Consider the following 20,963-nt stretch of genomic DNA (forward strand, 5'->3'; position numbering starts at 1 on the left):
TATTATAAATGTTGTTTTAGTGTGTTTATCTATGTAGAGAAGATTGAAAAATAGAAGTAACATCTTATTCATCAACACATACTTCATTTTCTTCTTCCATGAACAATGTTCAATGAACATAATGTGTATATTATATTTTAGTTTTACTTACTCAAGGTATATGTAGGCCCATACATAAGAGTTTTCTTAAAAAATATATATATATTATTTTGACGAAGAGCTTTTCGAGTAATACCTTATAAAGGAACACACTAACCTAATGTTCTTCTACAACATTTTCCACTTTGTATTGCCTAGTTTTATGTTTTTACAAATTTAAAGTCACTACAACAAAGGGTTTTTGAAAAGAGTAAGCTCGCAAAGCTTTTAAATCACAGCCGACTCAAGTTTAAACCGAGTTTCCCCGCGACTTCGATTTTCACTTAAGTTCACCCCTTTGGAAAACACACACTTGGGGGAGCCGAGAACATGGATTTTAGCATTTTCTGAACATTTCATTAAATTTTATGTCATATCTTCCTGGGCAATAATTCGCACGCCATTCCAGAGACGCGTGCACGGGTGGCCCGCGCATATGTTGACAGTCGTTTATTGTTTGCAAAGGACACCGGGCACACACACACAAACACTGAGGCACACACACACACTGAAACACGAAGGATGTGGCCACATGTACGCTGTAACCAGTTACAGTTACAGTTACCTATAACGAGGCTCGCACGCCTAAAACCTAAACTACAGACAATTGAAACAAAAGGCCACCGAAAGGAGGCCCAAAGGAAAGGCTTTCTCCTTTCTCCTTTCCTTTCCCCCCTCTCTCCGTGTGCGTGTGTGAGTGTGTGTGGGCAACAATGCAAAATATGCCCAACATTCGGCGTCTTTTTTCCATTCATTGCGATGTGTGCCCCCAGCTTTTGTGCTGGCTTAGTTTTTTGTCACCTCACCTGTCCCTTTTCCTTGTCTTTTGTTGCACATTGTGAAATATGTCAGCGATTGTTGCAACTTTCGTTGTTATTGTTTTTCTTATTGTTGCCGCCATGTGGCCATTGTCACATTAGATTTTGTTGCTGCCCGGCGGCCGCTTAACTTTATTATTTTAACTTAACGGCGTTTTAAGTGTTTTTTACGAGATCCCCAAACAATGGCTCCTTTGAGGGCCCAAGTGTGGGTGTGGCTGCACTCGGTTGCAAGTAAACATTTCACACACCAACGCACACCACGCCCACACACAGGGACACTTCGTTTATGAGTGGCTTCATTATGCGCCTCATTTTATGTAGCATACTTTTTGGGGTTGTGAAAAACCAACAAGTGCGGAGTTTTGTGTTTGTTTAGGCGTGTGGGGGTGGGGCTATTGTTCTTCCCAGTCAATTGGATGGTTTTTGTGACACCCAGGAGTTCGTTGTCTTCTTTGGGAAGCCAAGATCTTTAATTTCACACGGCTCATTTGCTACATAAATAGGTTTAAATTGTGCTATCTATAGTACTTAAGTCCTTATAACACTTACTAAATTTTTGTCAAGCTGACTGAATGTCATGGCACTTTAAACATGATTTAATATATCAATTTATTCAATGATGTTAAGCTGTAGACCCTTTTTTCTGTAGGTTGTCATGACTTTTTGAAATAAATTTATTCTAACAAAAATTCGGCAAGAGTCATAAGGACTTAAGACACTTAGAAGTCCTTGGTATAGGGCATAAATTTCCTCATGACTGGTCTTTAATGATTTGAGAAAACCAAAGTTGAGGCACCTTCTATTTTATATGTATGCATGGGAACAGGAAAGTGTGAAAAAGTTCAAGTTATAGCTGGTCTAATTCAAAATACAATGTTAAAAATCAAAACATTTGGAAGACCTAGTTATATGCCATGAGTTTTTAATGTAAATGCAGGACTATAATTCTAACAGTCATTAGAACACAAGAAGAATAAACTCGTGAAAAATTCCCCTGAAACTAAGTCATGACTGGTCTTTAATCATTTGAGAAACCAAAGTTGAGGCATCTTCTATCTAATATGTATGCATGGGGCCAGGGGAGTGTGAAAAAGTCATAAAAAGTGGAAGAGCTGGGTGGAGTTCGTGGGGCAAACTCGCAAGTTGACAAAATTTTTAATAAGCCACTTTGCTGTCCGCCTTTTGCATGCCAAAAGAGGCCAGCAAAGAAATCCAGAAGTTGGCAGCTGTCAGGACTCACACACCCATATATGTTCTATATACATATACATTTATCCTTGTGGGGAGGACACTTTTGATGGTGTGTGCCGGCCATCCCGGGGCGCAATAAAAAATTCAAAACTCTCGCTCACATTCGGATTTGGTCAGAAGATCACGTACTCAATAAATATTACTCAAGCTTCGAATGCTCGCACACAGTTGGCTACACTTGTTATCCTTTCGGCCAAGTCCTAATGTCCTGCCTTTATAGGTTTCCCTTTAATTTCGCCGGCAGCTGGTGGGCGTTTTTTGCTCTTTTTTCGTGTTTGGGCCTTTGCTCATTTTTTGTGTTTGATGTGCGCCTATTAATTTCGAGTTTGTTCCTTTTCAGCGGCAGCAATTCAATTAGTTGTCCTTCGCTCAGGACCTGAACTGCTGCTGATCCGTCACGTAATATATTTGCTCATATTACTAAAAGCCACATAAATCGTGCCAAGGGCTTTGGATGAGCGCTTCTATTGCCCATTTCGCTTCAGGATTCCAGGACTCCAGGAGTTTGAAGCATCGCCTTCAAAATCACTTTAAAGTGCAGCACATATATGTGTGTGTTGGTTTTTAGCCTGATCGATGGCCAAATGTTGACAAAATGCAGCCAGGTGGGTCCTGCATTGCCTCTTTTGGGGCTTGTTTACAAGTGTCCTTCGACCCGGGGCCGAAAAGTCGAAAAGTGTTTGCCAACGCCGAAATTCCAAGCAATTAAATCACTTTGATGCTAATTTGGATTAATATGTTGTTGCTGCTTCCGGTCTTGTGCCTATCGAATGGCAATTTGTTGCCTTTTCCAGGTGGCAAACCCCAACTCTCTCTGTGTATGTGTGCCTTCGATTAGAGGCCAAATAGATTTATTGAACAATGCATCCATGCAATGGATGCTACCTGCCCTCCATTCCGCCCAACTCCTCCCGTTCGACCTGCGTTATTTATTTGGCTTATCGCTCCAAAAGGGTTTGCCCTCCGGTCGCCAGGATGCGTTGCCGAAATGCCGAAAATTGTGCTACATTCGGTCGTTTGTTTTTGGTTAGACAAACAGTTTTTGCCAGTTTACCAGTTTATACCATACCACTCGCTTTGCTGCCTCTCTATTTGGCTTACAAACCATATTAATTTTGTTAGATAAATATTAGTTTTCAGTCGATCCGGCAGCGGGGAGCGTCGGACTGTGTTTCGATTTTATGTATTTTTAATGAACCATTGCCCGGCATTACCGGAGGCCATGTGTTTTTAGGCTCCGGTTAGTCGGTGCCAATTTCATGGCACTTTAAATGTTTAATTTACAATTTATGTAAAAACAAAATACCCAAAATATCCACATAGAAATAACATTTTTTTCTCTGCCCAGCCTGTGAAACGTATGTGTATCATGATAAATACCCGACATTAAAATAAATTACAGCTTTCGGTTGCCCCTGCACCTCTCCGCTACCTTTGAATTTATATCGAAAAAAAGTGTTTTTAATATACTCACAGAAGGAGAACAAACCGAAAAAAGAAGGAAATTGGGAAACTTATACAAACGTTGCATGCAATCCGGACGAGGCGAAAAAATGTGGAATGAATCCGGAAAAAATATATGCTATGAAGAGCCCCAATATTAATATAATTTGCAGGCAGCTTAACTGAGTGTCTCCCCTTTTTATCCTTTGCCCTCCTGTCAGCAAATCAGACACACAAGGGAGGCAACCTTTTAGTTTACCTCACCCAAAGTGCATTAAATTCATTCTTTTCGCGGTTTATGCCAAGGCGCTTAAGCCAATAGGGGGAAATGCCTCCTTGAAAATAACAAACTGGCTTAAGAAAAGGGGTAAATACGAAGTAGGGAGTTCTCTTAGTAAAATAAAATAGCTCAAAGACCGATTTCTCAATGTCAGGTTAGGGTTCTAGTTTGCTATCTGTCAGAGAAAGTTAACATGAAGTTAAACCTTTTCTCTAGTTAAGTTTTTAAATGTCAGATAAACGCTAAGAGCATGTTCTCGTTAAAGAATTTTAAGGTAACGACATAAATTAACCGGACATTGAGAAATCGGTCCTAAGAACACTTTTTATTTCCATTAAATTAGTCCCAATTCATCATTGAAAAACTTCTCTCGTAATGAAGTCAGCCCTTAAAATTCATATAATGTCCATACAAAGAGAACTTAAACCTTAGAAGTAACAAGCCAAGGAAAAGTAATGAAATCCGCACGTAATTGCATTGCCCGTAGACACAAAAGACGTTGACAATGTGAGTTAAACCCCTCCATTCCACTCCATTATTCCACCCTGTATAAAGCCCCTCTGACCCAGCCATAACTTGTAAATAATTTATAACATTTTTGCAAACTTTTGTTTGGCTTTGGCTTTGTTTTTCATAAATTCTGTTTAGATTTCATTCATTAATAGGACTTTTATGACTTTCAGACTTCCCCTTTGGCCCCCATTTGTTGCATTTTTATGTTAATCGCTGTTGTGCTCAGTTCTGTTCTGTATTTTCTGTTTCCAACGTTTCCTATGGCTTTTGCAAATATTCCTCATTTGAGGTGAAATTGCATTTTGCCGCTGCTTTTGGGCTAATTATTGTTTGGCCCCGTCGCGCCTGACATGCATATTTGCTGTTATGTGTCTTTTAATTGCTGTTCTTGCCACTCGCCAAGGCGAAATATGCAAAACTGGATGAGAAATGTTTCCTTGTAATGCCACAACGGCTAAGGAAAAATGCAAAACGAGTGACTTAGTCGCTGCCGTTTGCCAAAATGTGATTTTTATCAACCGCAACGTGTGGAGCAGTGTGTGTTTGTTTTGGGTTTGCTAACGCGATAAATCATCCGCACATCTGTCATTTATGTGGAGTTCGCTTAGTGAGAAGCTTTTTCTTCGGAATTTTATATCTGGTAAACAGTGACGTTGTGTCTGTCTTGATATTCACAACTTTTAAACTAAGTCTTGATGCTCAAGATAAGCATGCATGTTTTGGGAATATTTAAGGTAATGGAACGATGTTTAAATAATTTAATGGATTTCTCAATGTCATGTTAACTTTTGACGTAGAGTTAAATTGCTGTTTCGGAAACGTATATGTCTTCAATATCACTTTAGTTTTTTATCGGATTGAAAACTCTTGACTAGAGGTTAAGTTCATGTTAACTTTCTTAGTCAGCTCAACATTGAGAATCATTTCATAGTGGAAAAGTTGCATTTTTAAATTATATTACCCCGTTGTTACTTGCCCTTTGGTTTAGACATAAGCTGTGGATTAGCTTTTGACAATGAGTTAAGTTACCATTTCGGAAAAATTAAGTTTTTCAATAACATGTTAGTTCTTTTTCGGAATTGAAACTCTTAACTGGAGGTTAAGTTCTCGTTTACCCTATGAGTAATAATAAGTTCTTAGTTGATAAGGTTGGATTTCACAATTCTATTACCCCCTTGTTACTGCCGAGTTTAGACATAAACAAATATTTGTATATACTATCTTGAATAACTTTTACTTCGCCGTTTCCTTTGGCCATTCGTTTTAACCATGACGTCTGTTCTGGCCTTCTTTCCCACACACTCTATCTTCGGCTATCTCAATTCATTATTGGTCTTTGTTTTCGCCGGAGACGTCATCATGCGTTATCTTCACAAAAATCCCTGCACAGCGATATTTATTTCCCCGTTTCTCTGGTGGCACACTTGCGATAAAGAATTGCGTAGACAAGGCCTCTTCTATGGGTTCTATTTGGCAGTTGCTTTGTAGCTATTTCCGAGACACTTTAATGGCTTTTAATTGTGGCAAGAGTGTGTGACTGAACAAAAGTAATTTCACACTCGCTGACTTTTCGGCGGCGTCGTCCACGAAAGTGCAAAACAATTTTTCTTTTGTATGTTTTATAGGACCTATCCACAACCCAAAACCAAAACCAAAAACTGCATCAGCTGCCCACCCAGACATGCCACCCATGTTGGCATTTTTTGGTGAGATATTTATTAGCCACAATTTGGCAGGCAGCACAAATTGGCAGCTCTCGCGATTCACTCAGTCCACCTGGACAGGGGTTCATAAAACGGAAATTTATTATTTATATCAACTCTTTTGTGCTATTTGCCGTGTCAATTCGTGGGACATGGCCGAGGTTATCCCATCCACTTAGCCTCTCAGTCACACCATTCCCCAACCACCTTCCCCAGAGCTTAAATTCTTCAGCCAAATTATGAGAAAATCGTGTGTACCAAAGAGCATTTGTCACAATTAAGCAGGGGATAATATCATGGAGGGGGTTTAACGTAGCCCCTGTTAAAGTTGTAATAATGCAAAACCACCGAGAAAAGGTAAATGAAAAAGGGAAAAACTTCTGCCACGTTGACGTTGCCATCGACATTGGCGACATGGGACCGCGGTCCCCTCATCTCGCGGTCCTCTCACCTGCGGTTCACCTTCTTTTTTGGCAGTCCCGGCTGCTGGGCCTTGGCTTTCAACCCACTCCCCATCTTTATTTTTTGCCAGTCTATTATGATGGCGGGCAACGTCAGTTTTTGAAGCTCTTCGCCATGAAATATGCAAAGAGCAGTTAAAAAAACTTTTTATTTGTATTAATCAAACAGAGTTATTCTTTTCCCCCTCCCCTCCTCTCACTTTTGACAACAATGGCAGCAACTGCATTATAAATAGGTGCAAGGGCTGTCTGGTAAAAGGGGGGACTTGAAGGTGCTGTGATTGTTTCGACATTTTTGACAATTATCGCTTCAGCATTTTTCAATGGAATCTCCTTGGGGTGAGCGTTTCGAGCTCAAGGCAGCGATGACAAATTAGTTTGGCCATAAAACTGGAGAGTGCGATCAAAGCAAACAATTTGTCGCCAATTCACCCCACTGCCCCCCTGGAAAACCGCCTTGTTTTTGGGGGGAAGTGTGTCCTCTGCCAAAACGTGGGCCATATAAAAATCGCATAAACAACTTCAACTGCCACTACAACAACGCCCTGAAAAAGTAACTACATCAACGTCATCATTGGGACCAAAGTGTGACGAGGGGCCCGGTAAATCCTTGCCATCCTCGCCAGGGATGCGTGCGTGATTTGAAGGTTTTTTCTACAATGATGATTATTTTGGGTTGAAATATTACGATGTGAAGCAAGCCCTGCATAAAAGAATGTTGTAATATGGTTTTGTACTTAAAGACAACGTTCTGTAACTCCAGAGAATTCATTTCGTTTAAATATATATTATCTATTGTTAAAGAAAAGAGCTCGACTTATCGAGTCTAGATGGTATAGTAAGGGTTTGTTTAAAGAGATTTAATTTTTTCTGACTTTTTAGTTTTTTAAATTTTAGAGTCTTTAAAATCATAATAATTAACCTTGTGAAACATATGGTATATGGTATACATGATGAAAAAACTTGATAAAAAATGATATATGATATATGATCAACATTTCTATATAAAATGAGCTTAGATCAGTGTAAATAATTTATAAACTTGATTTTTAGCTATTATAATGAAGAGTCATCTTATATGATGAGCAATTGTTCGCTGATAAACTGGAGTTTTAAGTTTATATTTATAGACTGGGGTGTAACTTATGATCCTGAATTCACTGGGACATCCCTGGTCGTGTGTGCTCACCTCACTGAGGGGCCAACCCCACGCACCCAGAAGAGCCCACCCCCTTCCGCCGCCCAACGTCTGGCATTTGCAATTTGGCAACACATTTCGGTTACACGGCCTTTACTGGCGAACTGGCGAACTGGTAAGCGAAGTCGCTTCGCTCCGCTCCGAGCACTTTATATAAATCGTGTACAAATACTTTTTATGGCTCTTCGAGTGCAACCTATTGGCTCTTTGATATACGACGAGCTAGAAGGCAGGGACTCAGAGGGGGATGTCGCGTAGATGTGTCCGCTTTTATTACACATTTTTGCTAAATTACAGTTTGGCCGCAAAGTTTATTTACCCGTCGCCAGTTGCGTGGCATTTTAATAAACCGAAAGTTGGTTCGATTTACGTTGCAAGCTCCATTAAGTGTGGGTAATTATTCAATGACTCAAAACCGACTCGAAAAGTTTGCCACGCATTCTGCCCGGCTAATGTTGAAGAGCGGATTTGATAAATGGAGAGATGGAAAAACTCGTTTATTAATGTTGACATTATAGGATTTCTTCCCCCTTTTTTTTCGTATGCCTCAACTATAAATCATCGCTCTAAACTGATTTACATTTTTGTCGCATTTATGAATGTCCGACAGTTGCACCTGTTGGGTGTCGTCAGGTGGAAATGGAAATGGAGTTGGTAATGTGGGAAGGGTTTTAGGGAGTGGGTTTGGAAAAACTGCTAGAGAGATATGCGAAATTGATTTCCCGACTTGCGCTTTCAATGCACTTAACATCTGTTTTTCTTTTCTATTTCCCATCCCGCTTTTCAGATGGCGAACCCATCAAGCTGCCCGACAATTTGGAGAGCCTGCCAAGAGCCGACAGTTTTCCATCACAACGTCATCGTTGGAATACAAATGAGGTCAGTTTTAGTTCTAAGTTGGTATTTCTGTTCTGTTTCTGTTTCGGTTTCTGTTTGTTTTTTCCCAAGACCGTTGGTATTTGTGTTTCTATTTGCATTTGATTGCACATAAAATTGTCGAAACGGGGAAGTCAAGTGAAAGGCGAAAGGAAGTCGACGACTTCGGTGGGTCCTTGGACGGCTGACAGGCGGATGAGCCTGCCAGTCCTTCGCCAGGACACTTTGACAGCCTTCGACGACGGCTCTTCCTTGCCCCCGTTTCCTCGGGGCGCCACACACTCTTTTGAGTTTCTATATATGCAGATTAATGAGATGGTGGACAGTCCATTAGGACCAGGGGCCCCGCGACGTTTTTATCGCGCCACAAACTATAATGCAAACACCAGTAAAACCAGAACTATGCGATCTGTGTTCGGGGACCCGCTTTTAAAAACCTGACCACGCGTCGCCGAAAAGTTCGCTTCCCCGTATTCCCCATCCACATTTTTTTCTGGGGATTCAGTTCGGTTTGCAATAAAAGTTTTCGTTCGCGGAAAATGAGAAAAAAACGGGGGGAATTCTTTGCAATGAGCTTGGCTTGTTGTTTTACTTGTGAATTAAGCGCAACCGCAAATATTCATTTGGACAGTTGTTAAGTTCAAGCCGGTGGGGTTTTTAGCTGGTACGGGGTAGGGGGATTTTTACACTCTATCGTTACAGCGTTGACTAAATTAAACGAAGCTGGGGAGGGAAAAATAAAATTATACTAAAGTTATAAACTCGAAGATTTAAAAGATATTCCATATACATTATTTAAATTGAGTATTAAGTGTCTTTTTAAAATTTACCTGTAATCTTGGGTGAGCACTAAATTTGGAAACTTATAGTTATAAAATATATAATAAAGTAACATTTTTAAAGACAGTAAGCAAGAAGAAATCTGGCAAAAGACGATCGATATGAAATTTCCTCGTAGCTGTCGACAGAGCTTAAGAATAATGTGTCCTTCCAGTAACTTATTAACTTTAAGAAGCTCTTAGGGGTACACGATTTAAGTACCCCTAATAGTTTCTTAAAGTTTAATAATAGAAAAGTACTGAACTCGAAGTATACATCAATCTCAGGTTTATCAAATTACAAAAGAACTAAACGATGATTCCAAAAATATTATCTTAGCTAAGTCATTTTATCAGAATATACCGTTTTCTTACATACAAACTATACAATTTCTGTAGCTCCGACATGAACCCGTAGTTTTTAGCTATCCAAAGCGCTTTTTAACTTATGTGACCTCTGATTAAAATATTTATTTAAATCCCTTCCCCCGTAAGAGCATCTCATAGTTGATTAAAATAAAGTTTGCGAACCGAAAGCAAAGAACTGTGAGTTCAGCAGCAGGACCCGAGAACTGAACTACCTACAGGACCTCTTTTTCTCACCTCCCTGCATCAGCATGCAAAAATTACAAAATGTAGCCGTGTACGGGGCATAAATAAAATTACGCACGCTTATTTTAGTCTGCTTACAGGGAAAACGGGGCAGTTGGGGGATGGAAAAGCGGAAAAGTGGAAAAGTGGAAAAGTGGCTGGGTGACCCCGAACCCGAACCCGAACCAGCCGAACCTGCGACTGTCGCTTTAACCACATGGTTTTAATTTGGCATTTAAGCAGTAGCCAGGGGCCAGGACACTCGACCCTGCTCATAAAGCAACTGCAAAATAATAGCAACAACGGGAACAGCCGACCGTGTGTGGTTGCAAAAAGGCGCAGCTTAAAAATCAAAAGGTTAAATTGATAATGAGTCGCAATTTTATGTTTATTTTTTTGCGCCCCATTCGTTTTCTGGGTGACCCGAACTGGTCTTTCTGCGTTGGTCACCAAAAGGACCACTTGACTGGAAATGATTAAGTAGCAGGCTTTAAATTAGTCCCTGCTGGTTGTTCTAAGGACAGCAAGTTGGAAATATGGTTGGAATCTTTAGGATTTTATAAATCGTACTCAACCAAGCCAATGTATTCCAAACAAATCGAGGAAAAGAGAGGCTTATTATGATTCAACAGAATATTTTATTATATCTTATAACTTATAAATTCTTATAGTAAATATCACCCTTTTCCCAAAACATCTTATTAAGACTTTAGTACAGAAATATTTTAGTATTTAAACCTTATGAGGTTTTTGAATTGAACATAATTGTACAACTTTTTCCTAGAAATAATTTAAATTTATATTACTTCGTACTTGAAAGCTTCCCTCTTTCCTTTTCAATATATTCCTCATATGATTAATGCATCGTTTTTTCAACGCTCGGGAGAAAGTGTTGAAACAACATTTGACTAAAGCCACGCCCATAGCAAAAAGAACGGGTTATGCGCTGAGGTGGGCATAAATTCTTAATGCCCCGCCTTTTGGATTTTGGAGTATGTGCCTGGAATTCATCATAAAGCGGGGAAAGAGTTTGGAGTAGGTCGCTCCAGCCTCGAACCTCGGGCCCCGAGCCATGCATAAATAAGCAACAGCCATCCATCTATATATCTATCTATCTTTCCATATGTCCTTCCATATGCTCTTCAGCCAAGTCAGGGGCAATATTGGGCAAAATGCAAACGTTTGCCACTTGACAAACACGCGCCTGTGATTTGCTCAACCTTCCTACTTCATTCCCGATATACAATTTTTATGACACTCGCAAATGCTGCGATATCTTCCCCAAAAACCCTGAGACACATGGAGAATGTTTGGCTGCACAGCTGAGGATGTTGAATGTTGGGAATGGATGGATGGCCACTTTGCATTATTCATGCAACGTCAAGGAAGCAAACAAATTGATAACTTTATCGGCAAAACATGCAATGAAATGTCTAAAATGGCTGAATTCCCCATGAACTTTCGCTGACTGTTGTGTGATTTGCATTCGAATCGTTTCTGACTGTCTAAATCTTAAGCTCCACCCCGTTGGTTATTTCAAGATTTTATATTCCTTGGTGACAGGGCATTTCAAGTATGCACACAAATTGCACTCGGGATGCGTCTGTGCTGGCTTATAGCCCTTTTGGTCTTTTGGCCACCAACCTGGTTAAGTGTCAACTGCCGGCGACACCTGTAAATTGTGGTTAACACACGGCCACCATCCCTGCCTTCCCTTCTTTTTTGGTGGCAGTGTCCGCTTTGCGGTCAAATGAAATTTCTAAAATGTTTTCCTTTGTTTTATGGCGCAGAAATCCCTCCTCGCCTCCAGCTTTTGGTTCTGGCGTAGGAAATGCCGCGAGTTCCGTGACTGGGCAGCGGATCCGTTTGCCCATTAAGTCCGGAAATTGTTAGCACGTTAGTTAAGGTCAGTTAGCCAAGTTAGCGGGCGAGCTGGGGACCACCGAGAAGTTGGGGAGGTTGGGAAATAACTTTCCACAATGTCGCAGCGATGATAAGGCTGCTCGTGCTATATCTTCTAAGTATTTTCACCAAGATGTATTTGATATGCAAATATAGAAATATTTACTATAGGCTGTATTTATGTATTCTAGGAAATCGCTGCGATTCTTATCAGCTTTGATAAGCATGGCGAGTGGCAGTCCAAAGAGGTTCGAACCAGGTGAGTCATTAAAAATAAAAATGCCTTCTAAGAAATCCCAATTCAATAGGAATTTGTATTATATTATAATGTTATAACACATCTTAAATATTTATACCTTCTTTGGTTTCGGCTAAAAAACAAATTAGTGCCGATTTCTCAATGTCATGTTAACTTTTGTCATAAAGTTAAATTCTCGTGTTAAAAACATGTAGTTTCTCAATATCATGTTAGTTTGCAATTACTAACTCAAACGTATGTTTACAGACTCTGTTCGTAAAACATCACATTGAGAAAACAAACTTATCTCTGCAAACAATTTAACTTCAGGTTAGCTTTATCTGACATATAGCAAACTACAACCTTAACATTACATTGTAATATCAGTCCTTTATAGTATTATTTAAAGTAATTTTCAATAATTATTACAAACTTGATACATTTTTAGCTTAAGATCTTAACTTTATTTCCTAAATAACCTTTGTATTATCCCACTTTAGACCCAAGAGCGGATCGCTGTTGCTGTACTCTAGGAAGAAGGTGCGCTATAGACGCGATGGATACTGCTGGAAGAAACGCAAGGATGGGAAGACAACGCGCGAGGATCACATGAAGCTGAAAGTCCAAGGCACTGAGGTGAGTTCAGATACCTATTTGTCGTGATCTAGAGCCATTTCTGGCTGCACAATTAGGCAATTAGCCGGAATCGTTTTTCAGCCATTACCATCATTTGTCAAGGGTTTAAAAAAAGGGACTTCAATTTCCCGACTTCCTTGGAGCTCCCTGTTTTTTTTTCTTTTTCGTTCTTGACCGTATGGGGGTTCCTTTGGGTGAGTTATGATTTCCCGCCGGAAGTTGACAGAAACTTACGGTGTCCTCCCCTTATTCCTCCAGGCAATCCGTCCGTGGCAAGTGTTTGCCCAAGGATGTGTGCAACGTCGCCGCTGCCTGCTAATGAAATAAGCCTTGCCAAGGGTTAAGCTTATTTATAATGTCTGTCTGTCGGAGTATCTATCCCCCAACCAGGCCATTACAGAAACATAAAAACATTTGGCAATTTCACGCCAATTTTTTCCAACAGCTCCTTCGCCGTTTGTTTTTATTTTAATTTTTATTTTAATACATTCGCAAGTGAACGTGGCCGGCGAAGATTTATGCAGTTGGCAGTGCCGGCGGGGTGCCGTCTTCTTACATGATAACTGGGCCCAAACGAGGCAGATAGTACAAAGGAAATGCCAAGGCGAAGCTGAAGAAGTCAGCGGCATATCGCGGCCAACGAGAGAGCCAACAAATTTATCAGCGGGTAGAAGAAATTCCTTACAAAAAAATATATAAACTAAGATAGAAAAAAGGGAAGGAAAAAACTCCAAAGGACAAGAAAAATGCGCAACGAAATGTTTTATAAGTCAGGGAAACCCTTTTCCTCAGCTCTTCCGTTTCGAACCGTTGGTTTTTCGGCCTGAGTTTGAGTTTGAGTCCTGATTTTTGGCACTTACCAAGACCAAGTGGCGCCCCCTAGCGTGGGCGGTTGGTAATTTAATTTGAGCTCCACTAGCTCTTCGTTTTTATGTTTTCCAATTAAATGGATTTCTTCTCCACGGGGCAAAACGAGCTGCGTGTGGAGCTGAGTGGGAATTCCCCAAGTTTTAGCCCTTTTTTATGCTCTTGTTTGTCTTGCCGAATTGATAAATTGAATTTCCTTCGATTGCTGCCCCCTCTTTTCCACAGTGCATCTATGGTTGTTATGTACACTCGGCCATATTGCCCACATTTCATCGCAGATGTTACTGGCTGTTGCAGGTAAGTTCGGAATCCCTCGGTTCTTCTGACACATTTTAATCCCGGGAGGATGTTTTCCACCTTCTATAAATAGAATCCGGACATTGTTTTGGTGCACTACCTGAATGTCCCGTATCCGGATGATAATAAAATGGCCGTGATTGCACCCAGTATCACGCTGTGGGGCGATAAAAAGGAGTGGACCAAGGAAGAGTTGGTCAGCCAGCTGAAGCCTATGCGTAAGTTTAGATTTTTACTAATATTTATGATTCTTAATTTTTAGTTTATATTTTAATTTTAATATTAATTATACCCGTTACTCGTAGAGTAAAAGGGTATACTAGATTCGTCGGAAAGTATGTAACAGGCAGAAGGAAGCGTTCCCGTAGTATATATATTCTTGATCAGGATCACTAGCCGAGTCGATCTAGCCATGTCCGTCTGTCCGTCTGTCTGTCCGTCCGGATGAACGCTGAGATCTCGGAAACTATGGGAGCTAGGCTATTGAGATTTGGCGTGCAGATTCCTGAGCTTCTTATGCAGCGCAAGTTTGTTTCAGCAATGTGCCATGCCCACACTAACGCCCACAAACCGCCCAAGCCTGTGTCGGCCACAGTTTTCATGCTAGATAAAAAATTTTAACTGTCTACCGCCGGTAGGTGGCGTATTTAAATCTCGATTTGCTGCTTGCATATTTCCATTTCCCTTTGGTCCCTTTAGCTGAGTAACGGGTATCTGATAGTCGAGGTACTGGACTATAGCGTTCTTCCTTATTTTTTATTTGTGAGTATCTGTACATTAAAAGTGTCTGTAAATGCTATTGGGCCTGCATCCTTTAGGAACCATATATTTCTAAATATCCATGTTAGAGAAGAACCCCTTTCTTATAAGCAAGACATTAATCTTTATATAAGGTATATACTTTCTTAGTATGACTTAAGATTTATAATCTAGAACTTGTTGTAATTTGTTGAACTAAAGCAGTTTTTTAATATAGTTCTTTGTCAATTTTATTTATATTTAGTACATTTTATTTATTTAAATAAAGGTATTTAAGGAGTAGATACTTTTTCCAATTTCTAAAGACATTTTCAAAAAAATTATTTAATCTTATGAGCTTAAATATTGATACACAGAGCTTATGAAAACAATTAACTTATTCAGTTTGTTTTTAATGACATTATTAACATCTGGCATGTTTTTAGTCTCCACAGTTAATTCGGATGATGACTCCGACTCGGGCAACGATATAGAGATTTCGGTGAGTGCAGAGCTGATTGAAACCCTGTCTTAAAGATAACTAAGTTGGATTTCCCTACTTAGACGGCTGAGACGGTGGAGTCCATAGTTTGCCAGCTGATGGAGAAGCAGAGGCTGTCCCGCCAGGCGGCGCTGGTGAAGCAGCTGGACTGCGGCTGCGGGGATGGAGGATGTGCGGACGGGAAGAACTGCACGCATCCGGTGATGCGGCGGTCGGGCGCCATGCTGAAGTCCTCGGTGCAGGAGAAGCGGCTGGGCGAGACCTTCAACGGCAACACGCCCAACGTGGTGGTGGCCAGCAAGCTCTACTCCCGATGGGCGGAGCGGCCCCGGCAGCACCTGGACAATCACGGCCAGTTCCACAATGTGACGCAACAGTTGCCGCAGGAGTCGGCCATCAAGTTCCAGATCATTCCGCCGCAGCAGCAGCAACAGCAGCAGCAGCAGGATGGGAACTATCAGCAGCAGCAGCAGTATCGAGGAGCCAGTCAAATGCTGGCTGCCAGGAACAATCTGGTGATGCAACAGCAACAGCAGCAGCAATACCACCAGCAACAGCAGCAGCACCAGCAACAGCAGCAGCAGCAGCAACACTTGAGCCTGCAGCGATTTGTTGCCAGTCAAAGTCAGAATTCGGTGCATCTCAATCAGCAGCACAGGCTGCAAATAGCCAATACAACGATCACAGCCACAGCCAGAGATCCTGGGACGACTTCTGCAGCAGCGGCGGTCGCCTCAAATGTTATGGACACCGAACTAATTGAAAACCAAAGCCACATGACCGCAAACAAAATCACAAACCCCGGCAGCAGCAGCAATAGCAGTAGCAGCAATGCCAGCAAGCAATTAGCAGCTCAAACAAACAACGAATTAAATGTCGTAAATAATAACGACCCCGGCAACAATAACTTTATGTACAATCAACAGCAGCAACTTAATGCTTCCAGCAACAGCAACAACAGCAGCCAGCAGCAGCAGCAACATTATTATAAATTGCAACAGACAACAGCAACCCCAGCTAGTGGTCAGCCGCCTCCTCTGGCGCAAGTGCAGCCCCATCCTCCCGTGGAGGCCATGTGCATGTCGCCCGAGCATCGCCAGCAGCCACCACCACCTGCAACATCTTCGGCCGGCAGCAACCCCTCCTCCATATCAACAATATCCGCACCTACATCCACATCCACATCCACACCCACATCGGGCACTTCGTCCACTTCGAGTTCCTTACAATCGATTATCGATGGCAATCAGCAGCAACAAATTACAACGACGTCGACGGCAGCAACTTGTGATAATTTAATGAGCGCCAATGCGCTCTCTGAGGTGAGTAGCCCGACCGCAGAATCGCCTGCAATCATTGTATTTATGTTGATTAAATTCAAACTTATTTCGACAGCAGGACAGCAGCAACAATCAGGCCACAGAAGCCCTCAGCAGGAGTCAGCCGGCCCAGCCCCTCACCCAAAATGGTTGTGCAACCTTCAGTGCTTCCAGTGATAACAGCAGCCAAATTAGTGACGAGAGCAGCAGCTTTGGCGGCAACAATCAGAACAGCAGCCACAGCAGCAGCAGCAGCAGCGAGGAGGAGCCCCCGGCAGAGGCGTTGAGCTTCTTCAACGAAACGCTGGATCTGTCCCACGAGGATATCCAGCGCACCTTGATAGCCAACATGCCGTACAATGGGACAGGAGCAACAGGAGGAGTGACGCCACCCAGTACAACGATAGCAACAGGCAGCAGCAAACTGGAGACCAATCCCCAGGAGGCGGAGAAGAAACCCTCACAAGGGGCAGCTGAACCCGAAACGGAGGTGGAAGAGGATGAAACGGACGATGTGTTCGCCAATCTGGACGCGTTCGATATGCTCGTGGAGTTTCCCGAGCTGGATCTGGACGACAAGCAGGCCCTGAATAACACAGCCCTGGAGCAGAGCTCCTTCTTGGGAGAGGCACCGCCATCGCAGCCACACCGCAAAGTCCATAACATATGCGATTTCAGTCCAGAGTGGTCGTATACGGAGGGAGGCGTCAAGGTTCTGGTGGCCGGTCCATGGACGAGCTCGAGTGGCGGGGCCTACACGGTGCTCTTCGATGCCCAACCCGTGCCCACGCAACTGGTGCAGGAGGGAGTGCTTCGCTGCTATTGTCCCGCCCACGAGGCGGGCTTTGTGACCCTCCAAGTGGCCTGCGGCGGATTCCTCGTCTCCAACTCGGTGATGTTCGAGTACAAGCTGTCCCTGCTGGCCGATGCTCCCTTCGATGCCAGCAGCTCCAACGATTGCCTGTACAAGTTCACCCTGCTCAATCGCCTGTCCACCATCGATGAGAAGCTGCAGGTGAAGACGGAGCGAGAGCTTACGGTACGGAATGGTTTCTGTATGTGTATATCTTACATTAAAAAAATTCCCTTTTTACCAGACCGATCACTCTGCTCTCTATTTGGAGCCCAACTTTGAGGAGAAGCTGGTGGCCTATTGCCACCGGCTGATCAAGCACGCCTGGAGCATGCCCAGCACAGCTGCCTCCTGGTCAGTGGGATTGCGTGGCATGACCCTGCTCCATTTGGCCGCCGCCTTGGGCTATGCCAAACTGGTAGGCGCCATGCTCAATTGGCGGTCGGAGAATCCACATATCATACTGGAAACCGAACTGGATGCACTCAGCCAGGATGTCTATGGCTTTACCCCCCTCGCCTGGGCCTGTGTGCGTGGCCATGTGGAGTGCTCTCTGTTGCTCTACAAGTGGAACCACAATGCGCTGAAGATCAAGACCCAAGCGCAGCAGACGCCACTGGATTTGGCTAGCATGCGGGGACACAAACATTTGCTGGCCCAGATGTTCCGGCTGGAGAAGGAGCGCTGCCGGAAGCCACAATTGCGCGGTGGCCTGGCCAATCTGTCCATGAACATTGGTGTGGAAGCGGAGACGGAGGAGCAACACCAGAGCTTCAGTGGCTTTGATCTGGAACTCCAGCGCAAGCATGATGGGGTGTTTCTGAGACCTGTTGCTGTGCATAGGTAGGGCTTCATTGATTAAATTCGAATTAATTGGTATTATATATATATATGTATATCCCAACCAAAGCAATCAGAGTCCACCCAACAACAGCAGTCGCTACTCCAAGCGTTCCTCCATCGATAGTGGCATTAACATGGATATACGCAGCAAATCGGGCAAACCCTTGGCCAGGCTTCATAGGTAAGACAGAAAAACCAATCCTTGGAACCTCTATAGCTCTACCTTCTTTCCAGCAACTTTGACAGCCATGACAACTATGCTCTGGGTGTGGATTCCCCACTGGACTCCCTGACCGGAACCAACTGCCTGCTGTCACCGCTGCGCAAAATGGACTTTGCCCTCTGTAAGTCGGGGGATGAGTTTCTGCATGTACTTAACTCCTAGTTATAGACTACTATATGGAACCAAATGCTCAAATTTTCTCGGTAAATTCAAACTAGGCGAGGTGTCCACGGGCGAATCGAGTCCCGTGCACGAGAAAGATTGCGACGACAACTCGACGAGCGCGACCGACGTGACCATTGGCAATGACTTGGCCCTGCCCGATGCCGTTGTAGGTCAGTGATGGCGGACCGATCCCGCCCAGCTCCACTCTCAATCCAATCTCAAACTGTCAAACCCGTAACCAATTCACCCGTTATCTGTACTGTAGCTAAAAACTAAAAAAAAAGCATACTAACTAACCATATGGGGCTGGCTAATCGATGTTGTTGATGTTGTTGTTGCTATTGCTGTTTGTTGTTATATGTACTCATGTGTATTTTTGGGGGGCGGGGGTTGGGGAGCTCGTTTAATCAATGTAAATGTTCGTTATTAATATTGGTTGCTGGTTGTGCGCCCCTAAATGTGCGCTTTTATCGATGTCTACACTTAACCGATTACTAATTTTGAACTAACAAACACTCGCCGCCTAATTAACCACGAATTGATCGTTGTAAATATGAATAAACCGAGGTGTATGTAAATAGCTAGCTAAACACTCAATGCTTGTCGGTGTATAATACAAATAATAATAATTAACCGTGCCCAACAACGACTTTGTTTATCGTGATCAATTTGGAGACTCATTACTGTAGCTTTGTCAATTTAGGCTCAATTAAAACATTTTGGCTAATTGAGCTTAAAGCTAGAAAGACAAATATATATGAAAATGTAAATCTGTACATGAAAATGTCCAATTCAATTATGTAGACTCGTTTGTCATGTATTTGTATGAATCTTGAAGTTTGGAACTGGTTTAGTAATATTTTTGGAATATTTTCAGGGGACTCTGATGCCAAAGTACTGACCCTAGCTGAACACATAATAGCAGCTATGCCAGAAAGGATCAAGGTGGGTTTTTAGAGTCTTTTTTAATATCCCTTAAATACTCTATACATATTTTGTATAATCTCTCCAGAATGAAGCCGATGAAATGATGGTGCTTGGTAGTCCCTTGACGGAACCCCTCACTTCGGAGTCTTCGGCGCTAACAGACAGCTTTATGGATCCCCTGCTGGATTCGTTGCCTAATACCCACTTCGACAGCGACTTTAGCTTCGACTTCCATGACCACAGCTATCGCTATCATGATGTCAGCACGCCCTGCTCCAGCTTGAGTCCGGCCAGTTCGGGACCGCTGCAGTCGCCAGCGAGCTATTCGATACTGGGAACCGATCCCTCGGTCAGCTCACCCAGTCCTCCGCCCTCCACCAAACAGCTGACGGAGTTCCTGCACGCCTCCAGCATCTCGCAGTATCCCTTCGAGGCGGACTTCTCCAAGCTAACCCTTACGGATACGGAGCAGCGAGAGCTCTACGAGGCGGCCAAGTGCATCCAGAAGGCCTATCGCTCGTACAAGGGCAGGCAGAAGCTGGAGGAGCAGAACAAAGAGCGGAGCGCCGCCACAGTGATCCAGAACTATTACAGGCGGTACAAGCAGTACGCCTACTACAGGCAGATGACCAATGCCGCGCTGGTTATCCAACATGGCTATCGGTCCTATCGCCGGAACAAGAGATTCAAGAAGAGCGGCCTGGGCCTGGGCAGCTCCAGTGATCACGGCAGTGTGAGCAGCAATTCGCAGTGCTTGTCGAGCTTCTACGATCACTACAAGCAGGATCAGCAGCAGCTGCACGAGATGGGTTCCCAGCCCAGCACGCCCAAGGAAACCAGTCCCTCGGGGCCCTTGAAGTGAGTGGATGAACTTACCACTCTACAAAACATTTACTAACCCATTTCCATGCCATTTCCCAGGCGTACCTATTCACAGTCCACCCAGAATCAAGCTGCCAGAAAAATTCAGCAGTTTATGAGACAATCACGCATCAAGTAAGTACCACTAATTGAGCCGACTAAGTAGACTTAATTTAACACTAAGCTAACACTCATGGGTAATGTAATTGCACGCAAGCATTTGGGATGGCAATTTGACGACTTTGGTAAGAACGTGTATAAGGTTTTGGTTTGTTTCTTTTTCAGACTTTAATTAATTTTTTATAATTTTGTATATATTGGTTTTATATTTTATTAACACCATTTATTTTTCCCCTACACAGACTACAGAAAGAACGAGCCGAAAAAGAGAAGCTGGTGCACCAACGCAGGGCGGAATACCTTCAAAACTTGCAGTTTCAAGGGCAGCAGGAAATGTTGGTGTGCCACGAAAATAAGTAAGTCAGCTCATTTTGGTGTT

The 20,963-nt window shown here is 42.9% G+C and overlaps 1 protein-coding gene across 9 annotated transcripts in view; it reads left to right on the forward strand.

Annotated features, from left to right (window-relative positions):
• Camta (Calmodulin-binding transcription activator) overlaps positions 1 to 20,963 on the forward strand; it is a 36,740-nt gene that overhangs the window by 12,983 nt on the left and 2,794 nt on the right. For 3 of the 9 annotated variants that reach the window (XM_017073708.4, XM_017073715.4, XM_065863559.2), the window contains 16 exons: positions 8,596 to 8,687; positions 12,187 to 12,254; positions 12,734 to 12,869; positions 13,962 to 14,033; positions 14,107 to 14,251; positions 15,218 to 15,273; positions 15,336 to 16,595; positions 16,669 to 17,631; positions 17,690 to 18,288; positions 18,356 to 18,469; positions 18,523 to 18,632; positions 18,730 to 18,846; positions 19,554 to 19,621; positions 19,689 to 20,461; positions 20,525 to 20,599; positions 20,827 to 20,940. In XM_017073708.4, coding sequence (XP_016929197.2) covers positions 8,596 to 8,687; positions 12,187 to 12,254; positions 12,734 to 12,869; positions 13,962 to 14,033; positions 14,107 to 14,251; positions 15,218 to 15,273; positions 15,336 to 16,595; positions 16,669 to 17,631; positions 17,690 to 18,288; positions 18,356 to 18,469; positions 18,523 to 18,632; positions 18,730 to 18,846; positions 19,554 to 19,621; positions 19,689 to 20,461; positions 20,525 to 20,599; positions 20,827 to 20,940 — 4,762 coding nt within the window. Of the gene's footprint in view, positions 1 to 8,595; positions 8,688 to 12,186; positions 12,255 to 12,733; positions 12,870 to 13,961; positions 14,034 to 14,106; positions 14,252 to 15,217; positions 15,274 to 15,335; positions 16,596 to 16,668; positions 17,632 to 17,689; positions 18,289 to 18,355; positions 18,470 to 18,522; positions 18,633 to 18,729; positions 18,847 to 19,553; positions 19,622 to 19,688; positions 20,462 to 20,524; positions 20,600 to 20,681; positions 20,710 to 20,826; positions 20,941 to 20,963 lie in introns of all 9 variants that reach the window. The other 6 variants (XM_017073712.4, XM_017073716.3, XM_017073711.4 and 3 more) reach the window with 5 other exon arrangements.

The sequence above is a fragment of the Drosophila suzukii genome, chromosome 2R (assembly GCF_043229965.1).
Source record: "Drosophila suzukii chromosome 2R, CBGP_Dsuzu_IsoJpt1.0, whole genome shotgun sequence".
NCBI classification, from domain to species: domain Eukaryota; kingdom Metazoa; phylum Arthropoda; class Insecta; order Diptera; family Drosophilidae; genus Drosophila; species Drosophila suzukii.